This window comes from Dictyostelium discoideum (genome assembly GCF_000004695.1).
Source record: "Dictyostelium discoideum AX4 chromosome 6 chromosome, whole genome shotgun sequence".
Classification (NCBI taxonomy): domain Eukaryota; phylum Evosea; class Eumycetozoa; order Dictyosteliales; family Dictyosteliaceae; genus Dictyostelium; species Dictyostelium discoideum.
In genome coordinates, this window is record NC_007092.3 from 91346 (window position 1) to 104741 (window position 13396).

General features: G+C 25.3%; 5 protein-coding genes across 5 annotated transcripts in view; 2 read left to right on the forward strand and 3 right to left on the reverse strand.

Moving 5' to 3' along the window:
- Positions 1–12: 12 nt before the first annotated feature.
- On the reverse strand, positions 13–2233 carry shmt2 (serine hydroxymethyltransferase; the record flags this gene model as incomplete). Its single annotated transcript, XM_630037.1, has 4 exons — positions 13–991; positions 1178–1458; positions 1537–1635; positions 2147–2233. The coding sequence occupies 4 exons, from the start codon at positions 2231–2233 to the stop codon at positions 13–15; spliced, it is 1446 nt and encodes a 481-aa protein (XP_635129.1).
- A 381-nt stretch (positions 2234–2614) lies between these two features.
- On the reverse strand, positions 2615–6162 carry frmA (FERM domain-containing protein; the record flags this gene model as incomplete). Its single annotated transcript, XM_630038.1, has 2 exons — positions 2615–4101; positions 4185–6162. 2 exons carry the CDS (start codon positions 6160–6162, stop codon positions 2615–2617), a joined length of 3465 nt encoding a protein of 1154 aa, XP_635130.1.
- A 1406-nt stretch (positions 6163–7568) lies between these two features.
- Positions 7569–8362, forward strand: rapA (Ras GTPase; the record flags this gene model as incomplete). Its single annotated transcript, XM_630039.1, has 2 exons — positions 7569–7749; positions 7983–8362. The coding sequence occupies 2 exons, from the start codon at positions 7569–7571 to the stop codon at positions 8360–8362; spliced, it is 561 nt and encodes a 186-aa protein (XP_635131.1).
- A 445-nt stretch (positions 8363–8807) lies between these two features.
- DDB_G0294555 (hypothetical protein) lies at positions 8808–10853 on the forward strand (the record flags this gene model as incomplete). The annotated part of the gene is made up of 4 exons (XM_001134501.1): positions 8808–9325; positions 9443–9455; positions 9626–9894; positions 9995–10853. 4 exons carry the CDS (start codon positions 8808–8810, stop codon positions 10851–10853), a joined length of 1659 nt encoding a protein of 552 aa, XP_001134501.1.
- A 240-nt stretch (positions 10854–11093) lies between these two features.
- xpo1 (exportin 1) overlaps positions 11094–13396 on the reverse strand; it is a gene marked incomplete at both ends in the record, with an annotated part of 3530 nt that continues 1227 nt past the window's right edge. The window contains one exon of the mRNA XM_630041.2: positions 11094–13396. This exon is cut by the window's right edge and continues 372 nt beyond it. Coding sequence (XP_635133.2) covers positions 11094–13396 — 2303 coding nt within the window.

Below are 13396 nucleotides of genomic sequence, written 5' to 3' on the forward strand. Positions count from 1 at the left end.
TATTATTTTATTTTATAATTCACCTGGCATACCAAATTTAGTAGAGAATTCTTTAACTTCTTGTCTAATTTGTTTTAAATCTTGATTATCAGCGATTGCTCTTTGGAAATCTGGCATTTTCTTACCAACTTTTGATTGGATATCTAAAGAGATTTTAACGACACGATCTAAGAAATCGACGACTTTAACAAAGTCTTGTTCTTTGAGACCTCTGCTTGTGAGAGCAGGAGCACCTAAACGTACACCACCAGGAGCGATTGCATTTGTATCACCATAGACAGCATTTTTATTTACAGTGATATGAGCTTCGTCACAAGCCTTTTCAATTTTACTGCCAGTGATACCTTGTGGTCTAAGATCCCAAAGAACTAAATGATTATCGGTACCTTCGGTTACGAGTGAATAACCTCTCTTTTTGAGTTCTTCGCCCATGGTTTGAGAGTTTCTTCTGACTTGTTTAGTATATTCTTGGAAATCTGGAGATGAGGCTTCCTTCAAAGCGACAGCAATACCAGCGATAGTATTTTCGTGTGGACCACCTTGACAAGATGGGAAAACTGCAAAGTTAATTCTATTTTCGAGGTCATCATCGATGATGTTACCTTTGGCATCTCTACGTTTAGTCTTTCTGAAAAAGATAAGACCAGCACGTGGACCTCTTAAAGTTTTATGGGTGGTTGTGGTTACAACATCACAGAAAAGGAAAGGTGAAATTGCTTGTTTACCTGCGACCATACCACTAATATGTGCCATATCACAAAGTAAATAGGCACCATGTTTATCAGCAATCTTTCTCATTCTTTCATAATCCCATTCTCTTGGATATGCTGATGCACCTGCAATTAAAAGTTTTGGTCTAAATAATGCTGCATTTGCCTCCATCTTATTATAATCTACATAACCTGTTTCATTAACTTGATATGGCATTGATTCAAAGAAAATACTAGTTGCACTAATTTTTTTTTTATCTGTTTGATAACCATGTGTTAAACTTTACAAAAAAAAAATATAATAATAATAAAATAATAAACAATTTATTAGTGTTATTTAATAATAAAAGACTATCAATTAATATTTTAAAAAAAAAAAAAAAAAAAAAAAAAAAAAAAAAAAAAAAAAAAAAAAAAAAAAAAAAAAAAAAAAAAAAAAAAAAAAAAAAAAAAAAAAAAATACATACTGACCACCAGATGGTAAATCTAAACCCATTATACGATCATGTGGTTTTAATAAACCAGTGAAAGCAGCAAAATTAGCAGTACTGCCACTATATGGTTGTACATTTACACCCCATTCTTCTGGATTTAAATTAAATGTTTCCAATGCTCTTTTAATACATAAATTCTCTAATTGATCAACAACTTCATTACCACCATAATATCTTGCACCTGGTAAACCCTCTGCATATTTATTTGTAAAACATGATCCAATTGATTCCATAACTGCTCTAGATGTAAAATTCTAAATTATGAAAAAAAAATTAAAAAACTTTGTTAGCATTTAGTCCTAATAGGAAAAATTAAATAAAATAAATCATACTTCAGAAGCAATTAATTCTAAACCTGTAAATTGTCTTTGTTTCTCTTTCATCATTAAATCATAAATCTCTGGATCTGATTCACTGACTGATCTATTTGTCTGTATTAACATATTATATATAAATATTTTATAAACATATGTTAGATTGAAATAATATATAGATTTACTGTAAATCGATTTGGTTTCGCTGTGTTGTTGTGTGTATACTGTTGTTAATCTAATTATTATTATTATTATTATTATTATTATTATTATTATTATTATTATTATTATTATTATTATTATTATTATTATTATTATTATTATTATTATTATTATTATTATTATTATTATTATTATTATTATTATTATTATTATTTGATATTATTATTATTAATATCATCTTTTTAATATAACTAATTCTTTTATTTTATTTTTAAAAAACTTTTTATTATTATTTATTGCATTTTATTAAAAAAAAAAAAAATTATTATAATTATATTATTTTTCGATTTATTGGTGAATTTTATTTTTTTTTTTATTATTTTTTTAATTATCATTATTTTGTTCTAGTTATCGATATGTTATTTTTTTTTTTTTTTTATTTTTAGAAAATTTTTTATAAATTTACAGGTAAGAATTTTTTGGTGCAAAAACTTCTGTTTATTGAAACCACTCCTCTAATTGAGGGTGTAAGTTTGGATAATGACTTTAACATATTTTATTCTATTCTATTTATACACAACCAAACAACAAACAACAAATTGAATCGACTGAAATGAAAAAAAAAAAAAAAAAATTTTAAAAAAAAAAAAAAAAAAAAAAAAAAAAAAAAAAAAAAAAATTTGTTGAGTCAATTTAAAAAATAAAATAAAAAAATATAAAAAAAAAAAAAATAAAAAAAATAAATAAAAATAAAAACAAAAAGTTAAAAATGAATTTGGAGATTCTTAATTTTTCATCTTAAAAAGAAAAAAGAAAAAAAAAAAAATAAAAAATAAAAAATAAAAAATAAAAAATTTGTTTTAATACCACTTTTCCAAAATTTTATTTTTATGTGTTTTTAAAAAATAAAAAAAAATAAATACATATATAAATTCTATACATTGTTTGTTGTTGTTGTTGTTGTTGTTGTTGTGGTTGTTGTTGTTGTGGTGGTAGTAGTGGTTGTATTATTACAAAAACTATTTGAAAAGAAGGAAGAACTATTATTATCAGAATTAAAAATTGATCTTGAAAATGATTGGCTTCCAACCAATTTAGTTTGTATATAATCGATATAGTCACTAAGATAAGAGGAGATTTCTTCAGATTCAGTTGTTTGTAATACGATTCTACCCATTTCATAATCACCAAAATCCAAAGTTAAACATTGTGTATCCTTATGATAAGCCCATCTTCTTAGATGAGTTAGGGGATATTCTACGAGGAATTTCTTTGTTTTTGCAGTCATAAACAATATACATTTTCTACTGAAACCCAATACCAATGGTTGATTGATTGGAATTTGTTGAGATCCACCAAAACCATTGCCACCAGTATTAATTCCACTACCATTACCACCAATACCACTGCCACCACCACCACTTCCACCATTTCCACCAGTGATAATGCCATTACCATTGATACCATTGTTACTATTACCACCATTGTTATTACTACTACTGCTGCTACTTCCATTAGTTTTATTTGGTAATAATTGACGAACACTAAAAAAGATAGCACCAAAAGTTTTCAAAGAACGACATAGTTGAACGTAACGATACTTTGCATAAACCTCTTTGATACCACGTAGATTTTGATGTTCTTTGTAAATTGACTTTTCAATCTTTTGAAAACTTAGACCCCACAATTCCAAACTGTTGGGTGGTAAAAAGAATTTCAAATCTTGAGACTTTAAAAAGCCAGGTTTATGGATGTTTGGATTGTGATCACCAAAGTTAATCTGAAATAGTGTTGCTGCCAATTGAATTGCTTCCTCTTTTGAACAAGTATAGGTATTTGATATGATAGCATCCTTAGATTGGAAAAACAAAAGATTAAAATAAACTGGATCACTATTACAATCATCAGCTGCACCAATATCACTTGTATAGAATTTCTTTTTAAATAATAATTTACTATCTGGTGATATCGATTGTTCTGATAATGGTTGATATGGTTTTAACCAAATACCACCTAATGATGATGATGTTGATGTTGATGTCGATTGTTCATCATTTGAATTATTTAAAATATTTGAATTTGAATTTGAATTTGAATTATTACTTATACTACTATTTACAATATAACTGTTATAAAATACATTATTTACATTACTATTATTTAACCCATCAAAAATACCACTATTATTAACTGATGATGATGATGATGATGAAGTTGAACTATTATTACTATTATTATTATTATTATTATTTTTATTATTTACTATTAATTGAAGAGAAAATTCTTCAGGATTTTTTATACCTAATTTTAAGCCAATTTCTTGAGTGATTTCAGAGACTGTTTTTTGTTCATCTACAACAAAACTTTTTACTTTTTTATCTGAAAACTTTACAACAATCTCTCTTTCTTTGGCTGGTGATGCTATTAATATAAAAAATAGAAATAATAAAAAAAAAATTAGTTTTAATATGAATTTAAATTAAAATAAAAAAATAAAAACTTACATTTTGAAAAAGATAAAATCATTTTTGAAGATAAGTCAGTTAAAACTTTTAAAACTTTTGTAACTTTTGTATCTTTGTTTAATTCTTTATTAACCATTGAACCAGTGATTTGAGTTGATAATGGATTGATATAAAGTTTCTTTGGTTCAATGTAGAGTGCACATTTCTTTATGACTAAACCATATTGATATTTCCAATCTTTATCTTTGGTATTTGATTTGGAAGAATCAAACTCCATTGAATCAGAGGAACAATTTGAACAAGTTGATAATCTTTTTCTACCATTAGTCAATGAATTTCTACCACTAACAGAGAGATAATTTTGATCCCATTGTTTTTGAATCGATGGTGTTTCCCTAAGATTATGATGAATATAAGACGAGAGTACATGTGAAATTGCCTCTGCTTCCATTGAAATGAATGTATCCTTTCTATCATTATATTCAATTGTAAATACATTATTCAATACATGCCATTTTCTAATATTTGATAAACTATATAAACTAATTGTATTATTAGTCATTGGGTCAAGTGTTAGAACAGCCTCTGATGAAATACCAAATAATTGTTGATGATTATGATGATTATGATTATTATTATTACCACTACTACTATTGCTACTACTACTACTACTACCATTACCACTACCACTACCATTACCACTACCACCACTACTACTTAAATTATTATTAACAATACTAGTTTGTCTATTTGTTACTTTAAAAAAAGTATATCCATAAGTTTTTAAAGATTTTGCTAATTGAATATAATTTAATTTTGCTTTTTGTTCAGACATACCAATTAAACGTTGATATTGAATTAGAATTTCCTTTAGGATATTCTTTTGGTTGATGAATTCCATCGGAAGGAAATCTCTTTGTCTAATTTGATCAATCTCTTTTGAACCATGAACATAATCACCAAAACAAATTTGACATTGTAATGCAGCAAATAGAATTGATTCAGTGGGCGAGCATGGATGCGATGTATCGATGATTGCATCCAAACATTGACAGAATACAAAATGTAACATTTCGGCATCCATGCTGAAATCGATGATAATATCTTTGCAAAAGAAGAATTGTCGTTTCAATAGGAATATGGTATAGAGTGGATCGATTCCTTGTTCTGGTAATGTTAAATCGGCCGATAACCAAATTCCCCTACCATCATCCTCCTCTTCACATTGTACTTTTAATGATAACTCCTCTGGATATTTCAATTGTAATTTCTTTGCCAATTCCATTGATATCTCTGACACTGTCTTACTCTCGTCGAAAACAAATGTCTTTATTGTCTCATCCAACATTGTCGATTGATGTAATGGATGTACTACTCTTTCCCATGGACCAAAGAATCGAATCTTTAACACACTCTTACAGGTCTTAAACTCTAATGTCTCATTTGAATCAATTTCATAATATGCTAGTGTTTTATCCAATTGCAACCAACGTGCATTTCTAAATGATCCTGATTGTTGAAATAATCCATAATTTTCGATTGATCCCCATAAAATTTGTTTACTACTACTACTACTACTACTACTACCACAATTACTATTATTATTATTATTAGTTGTTGTTGTTGTGGTGGTAATAATTGAACTATTATTATTTTGATTATTGTTATTTAAAGTTAATAATGATAATAAATTATTATTTGAAGAATTCTTTTGTTTTTCATTTTGTTCCATCTTTTCTTCATTAATAATTCTTTCATAAATTTGATGTATAATTTTATCGATAGTATTATAGATTGAGAATCTCATGGTGATCACTCTATTTTGTCTAACCAATTTAATCCTTATTGGTTTTGAAATCGTTTGTAGTGATAAATGATTTGGGGGTAATTTGTATACCATAAAATTTATTAATCTCTCTATCAATTGTGGTGGTATTTTTTGGAGTGCTTGGTTATTATATTCCATCCTCTCCATAATACTGATGAAACATAATTCAACCAATGATAATACTGCCATTTATTTATTTAAAATTTTTTTTTTTTTTTTTTTTTTTTTTTTTTTTTTTTTTTGTTTCTTTTTATTATTATTATTGTTTATTATTATTTTATTATTTTTTTTTTTTTTTTTTTGTTTCTTTCTTTTTATTATTATTATTATTATTATTATTGTTTATTATGTTTTTTTTTAAATTTTGTTCAGTGTTGTTTTTTTTTTTTTTTTTAAAAAAAAAAAACAAAAAAAAAATAAAAAAAAAAAAATAATAAAAATAAAAAAAAATAATATTTTTTAAAATATTAAAAAAAAAAAAAAAAACAATAAAATTCAAAGATAAATAGATATTTTGGGTATGTTCTATTTTTAAATTTTTATCCTAAATTTTTTATTTTAAAAATTTTTAAATTATTTATTTATGTGAATCCAAATTTAATTTTTGTACTCTCTCTTTAATTGTTAACACTACACAAACATTGACACAGGCACACACACAAAATAAAAAACCACCCCCTTAATTTAATTTATTTTTATTATTATTATATTTTTTTTTTTTATTTTTTTATATTTATTTTTTTTTTATTTATTTCAACTTTTTTTTTTTTTTTTTTTTTTAAAAAAAATAATAATATTAGTGATAAAAATAATATACAATTAAAACTATTTTCCCAAATTTTTTTTTCCCCAAGGTACAAATTAATTTTATAATAACCCATTCAAAAAAAAAAAAAAAAAATTTATTTTTATTTTTATTTTTGTTTTTTTTTTTTTCTTTTTTTTTTTTTTCTTTTTTTTTCATTTTTATTTTAATTTTTTTTTTATTTATTTATTATTACTATTTTTTTTTTTTTATATACATCCTTCTTAAAACCATTTATTAGTAAGTATTTTATTTGGTTTTTTTTTTTTTTTTTTTTATTTATTTTATTTTTTTTATTTTTTTTTTCTCTATATAGGATTTGTAATCTTTTTTTAATCACTTTTTTATACAAGGGTAAAAAAAAAAAAAAAAACGATGGGGAGCCACCTTTTGATTCAAAAAAATAAAAAAAAAAAAAAAAAAGAAAAATTATTTTTTAAAAAAAAATTAAATTTTTTTTTTTTTTTTTAATTTTTTTTTTTTTTTTCCAACCAAAAATTTTTTTCATCACAAAAATTTTTTTTTTTTATTTTTTATTTTTATACACACATATATATATAACACTTTGTTGTTTTTATTTATTTATTTAATAACCATCACCCAACCAAATTGTAATTTAATACATTCAACTAATTAAATAATTTTTTTTAATTACATATTATATTTTTTAAATTATTATAAAAATAAGAATTTAAAAAAAAAAAAAAAAAAAAAAAAAAAATTATCTATTTTCAAAAAACTTTCAAAACTCAATAAAACTAAATAAAAGGAAATATATATTATAAACAAGATGCCTCTTAGAGAATTCAAAATCGTCGTTTTAGGTTCAGGTGGTGTAGGTAAATCTGCTTTGACTGTGCAATTTGTTCAAGGTATTTTTGTTGAAAAGTACGATCCAACCATCGAAGATTCCTACAGAAAACAAGTCGAAGTTGATAGCAATCAATGCATGTTAGAAATTTTAGATACAGGTAAGTTTAAATTTTACTGTTATAAAGTGAACATAAAATCATTTGATTTTTTAATAATGAAGAAAAAAAAAAAAAAAAAAATCAAAAAAAAAAAAAAAAAAAAAAAAAAAAAAAAAAAAATATCAAAATTTTTTTTAAAGTGGTTAATTAATTTAACTATAACTCAATATTTATTCCTTTACTAATTTATTTATTATTTTTATATATATTTTTTTTTTTAAAAAAATTATTAGCTGGTACTGAACAATTTACTGCAATGAGAGATCTTTACATGAAAAATGGTCAAGGTTTTGTTTTAGTATATTCAATCATTTCAAACTCCACTTTTAACGAGTTACCAGATCTCCGTGAACAAATTCTCAGAGTTAAGGATTGTGAAGATGTTCCAATGGTTCTTGTTGGTAACAAATGCGATCTCCACGACCAACGTGTTATTAGCACAGAACAAGGTGAAGAACTCGCTCGTAAATTTGGTGATTGTTACTTTTTAGAAGCATCTGCCAAGAATAAAGTTAATGTTGAACAAATTTTCTATAACTTAATCCGTCAAATCAACCGTAAAAACCCAGTTGGTCCACCAAGCAAAGCTAAATCAAAATGTGCTTTATTGTAAACAATCCATCAACTCTCCAACACCCTTCCATACTCACCCACCCATTTCAAATGTAACAATTGAAAAACAGAAAAAAAAAAAAAAAAAAACAGGAAAAAAAAAAAAACACTTTTTTAAAAAAAAAAAAAAAAATAATAATAATAATAATAATAACCAGTAATATAGTAAATATATATCGTAAAGATACCAAAATATGTAATAAATAAATTTTTTTGTTTTTTTTTTAAAAAAAAATTAAAATTTTGAGCAAAACATACTTGTTTATTATAAACCTAATTCTATTTTTATATGTATATATATATATTTTTTTTTTAAAACTGACAACAAACCCTTTTTTTTTTTTTTTTTTTTTTTTTTTAAAATTTTTCTTTTTTTTTTTTTTTTAATTATTATTTTTTTTTAATACATACATTTTTATTTTATATATATTTTAAATATAAGAAAGATGGAAGAGGAATTTGAAGAAGATACAACTTCCAAAGAAATTAAAAGGGATTATTTATGTACAGTACGACAACTATTTGATAAGGAGTATATGGATTTAGAGGTATTATTTGAAGGACTTGTGCTAAATGATCGACCTAAAGGTTGTATTTTCAAGACTCAACAACTTAAAATGCTAAATGATATGGATCAACTTAAATATTATAATAATAGAATGAGAGTTATAGAGAAAATGTTAACAAAATACAACAAAAACATTGTTGATGATCAATTTTGTTTAGACAACATTAAAGATTTAAAATTAACAAATTTAAAATTAGAGTTTGGTTATAATATTGCCATCTTAACACCAAATAGAGATGATTATGTCATTACAATTGATGAAATTGCTTCACTAACAAATTGTTTTACAATTTATTCAAATAATGTAATCATTAAAATGTTTATTGTATTAGAACATTTTATATATTATTTTGATAAATCAATGCCATCTTTAATTAATCACAAAGAATTTATAAGGTTTTTATCAAATATTTGGTTTGATAATTCACCTTTAATACGTTCAACATTATTTTTTTATATATATTATTATGAATATAAATTAAATTTGTTTTTACTTTATTTTAATATATTTAGTGATCATAAAAGGGTAATTATTTAATTTTTATTATTATTATTATTATTATTATTATTATTATTATTATTATTATTATTATTATTATTATTATTATTATTATTATTATTATTATATTTTTTTTAAATCCAAAAACATGTTAATAATTTTTTTTTTTTTTTTTTTTTTTAAAATGGGAAATAAAGTTAACGCAATTTTTTGAATTGGACAATGGTTTCAAAGAAATGGAATATTTGGTAAAGTTAACATTTTGTTCTTTAAATGGTCAACTAGAAGAGGATGAATTTTTAATGAATTTATTATCATGTAGACCAAAATATAATTCTCAATTCCATCTAACCACCATTTTAAAAGATAATTTACAATTTGGTGGATGCAATAACGGTGCTATAAAAAATGATTCATTATTTTCTTTTTATTTTTCAGAAATAATTAATTTTGAGAAATTTTATTTGTAAGTAGTTTTTTTTTTATTATTTATTTCTTTTTTTCAATATTTACTATGGTTACTAATTATTATTATTGAAATTATTATTGTTTATTACTTATAAAAGGCCATTAATAAAAAAACAAAATTTACAATTACCAAATGATAATGATGAAATTAAAATAGCAATAAAAAATTTAAATGATGTTATTTTATTAAATATTTTCAAGTATTTAATATTGATCAAGGGTGAAACGAATGAAAATGATGAAGATGAAAATATTTATAAAAAAAAGTATTATGGTTTTAAAAATGGAATAGATATTGTCAATGTTTCAATGGTTTCAAATAGATTTTTTAAGTTAATGAAAACTGCACTATCATTAATTGATTGGAGTCAATATGACAATATAGAATTATTAAAGAGTGAGGTCGATTATGATTGTGAAAAATGTTTAATTAAAGAGCCACCATCCTTCACAAAGTATCATATATTATTAAGAACAACCAGTGGCACTTTATTTAAACGAGTTTCTCAATCAATTGAAACATTGGTAATTGATACAATTGGGGTATGCCCACGCAATTTTTTTCTTTTTATAGTGGATTCTTGTAATATTGCCCCTCCATTTGGTTCATTTGAAAATCTAAAATCTTTGGTTATTATTGGTAGAGTATCTGTAATGGGAAGCCAAATTAGTTGTGGTGTATTTGGTTTACCCATCCAATATATAATACTTAATGGAAATGCCAAACTGGTCAACTTTACTTTGGTAGATAAAGTTAATGCTGAATCTTCTTATGATATCGATTTCATTAAACAACTTTTAAACTGCCATAAAAATACCTTAAAATCATTTAATTTGGTTTGTAATAGTATGAAATCAAAATATCACATGGATAAAATTATTAAATTAATTCATGCCATACCCACAATTAAATTAACTCTTTATAAAGGTAATAAAATAGTAGAAAAATTGATGTAAAATAAAATAAAGATAAAGTTTGTTATTATTATTATTATTATTAGATTATTTTTTATTTGTAATTATTTTTTAAATAATTTTTTTTTTTTTTAATTTTTTTTTTTTTTTAAAAGGTGTATCATGTGATTTGAAAATAGTTGCTAACGTTTCGTTTTTGTTTTTTTTTTTTTTTTTTTTTTGGTTGTTCTTTGTTTTTTTATATATATATATATATATGTATGTATTTTTTATTTTTTATTTTTAAAGGTCATTCATTTCCAAATTGACATCATTTGGTCTAACCATACCTGGAATCATTGATTGTTTCTTTAAGGCTAAAGCTTTTTCAATATTTTTCTCATCAGAGTAAAGGTCAGCATTTTCATGACTCTTCCATTCTTTGAGGGTAATAAGGAAATCACGAGTTGCAGATTTGAAATCATTGTTGTTAATGTTGGCGAGATTAAAGAGACGAGTGACGAAAGCCTGGATTTGTGGTCTTGAGACATTTGGAGAAGCTGAAAGGAAAGTGACAACGATTTCTTTGACATATTCAGAGTTTGAAGGGAAGTTTGCTTGTTGTGGATCAAAGAGTGGAATTTTAACAACACCATTCTCAACGACTTGGAACATCATTCTTAAGATATCACATTCTAAAGCAAAGCCACTCTTGTGGAAAGAATCTGTTAAGATGTATAGAATATCATTCAACAAAGAAACGAGATAAGTCTTAAAGAATACATTGGCAACATCAGAGTTCTTTGAGACGTTTTCAATCAATTCTTTCAAAATATGAAGACCAGTTTCACTGATATTTCTTTCGGTATGTTTGAAAGCCCAAACGACACAATCAATCAATAGTTTGAATTGTTGTGGATGAAGATTGTGGAAAACGGTGAAAGCATTTGAATTGATTGCTCTGATGAGATTGAAGAAATTGATACGATGATATGGATAATCTTCAAAGTTTTTGGTGATCATTGATAATGTGGTTTCAAAGACGGCCTCTAAAATCTTTGGTACCTCTGGGTGAACCAATTGTTTGAGTGATGTGATGATAGCGGTCATCAATGAGAGAACCTCTGGATCTCTAGTCTCTGGAATGTTGGTTCTATAGTCACCCAAAACGGCCTCTAACAATGGTTGAAGGAAATTAGAGTAGATAACTTGTTTATCGGAAGATTTCTCAATAAAGGTTTCCAAGAGTTTAAGAGTTTCCTTCTTTACGGATCTCATTGCTTGACCCAAAGTTTCACGATAGATATTTGGATTTCTAGAGATATGGTCACTATAGGTACGGTAGACATTGAGAAGGTCCAAGTAAATCTTTGAGATTTGAGTGATATAACAATTTTCGAGTGACATGGCAGCACGGTTATTGGTTTTAATGAGATTAAGGATATCACGAGCAACTTCAACAGTCAATAAAGATTCAACCTTTACACTAGCGGCACCCATAATTTGTAACCAAGAGTGATTTGGTAATTCCATGAATTTATTTACCAATTTCTCACGGAAAGCAGCATCGGAAGAAGAGGCAATCATATAACCAACGGCTTCATAAAAGGTATGAATTTGTGATTGTTCCAAATGAGCGATAGTGGTTGAGAGTTGATTGAGGAGTTCATTAATGAATGGTTGAGATTCTTCGACTTGGAGTACAACAAACTTTCTCTTACATTGTTTGGAGATCTTTAAAAAGGTATCACAAGCCATATCTTGTACACCAGGATGAGATTCGTGCATAAATTCAAAGAGTTTATTGACAACGGTCTTTAAGAATTTCCAATGGTCTTTGAGGAATCTTGGATATTGACCAACGATGTACATGATATCACTTGCGATGACGGCTTTGTTATCTTTACCTTTTTTATTTTGACAAAGTTCCAAAAGATCCTTGATAACGGTGACAAGGAATCTCTTTTCTTGTTCTTTGTTTTGAGCTCCACTAATGGAACCGATAGCCCAACATAAGGTATTGAGACGTTGGAAAGTGAATTCACGACCAGAGATTAAGGTTTGTAATTTCTCCAACATGATATGTTGAGTATTTTCAGAGTCGAGATGAGTTAAAAAGATAAGAGTTTCTCTCATTGATTCATAGAGTGTAAGAGAGTCTGTATCTTTGGTGGTTTCACGAACGATATTACCATTTTCATCCTCTACCACAATGACTTCCTCTGGTTTAGCCATATGATCTATTAAAACGACACGAACTTTGCTAAGAACACTTTTGTAAAGTTGTAATCTTGGTGGAGTTGATAAGAGTGTGGTTGTAAAGGTGGCAATGTCAGAGTAAAGATTGGAGCTAAGGAAATTCCAATATTCAAGACAAATCTTAAAAAGTTCCAACTCATCGATATTTGAAATGTTTACCAAAATCTCATGGGCCAATGTGAGGTATGGGATGTTTAAACTGTTTTCCATGATCTTGAGATGACTCTTAAAGAAACCAGTGAGGAACAAAGAGACCGTGTGAATAAAAGAACGTTCACCTTGATCACCATCTTCATAATCTTGTGGAATCTTTGATGGATCTGGTTTTATGAATTTAATTTGATTCA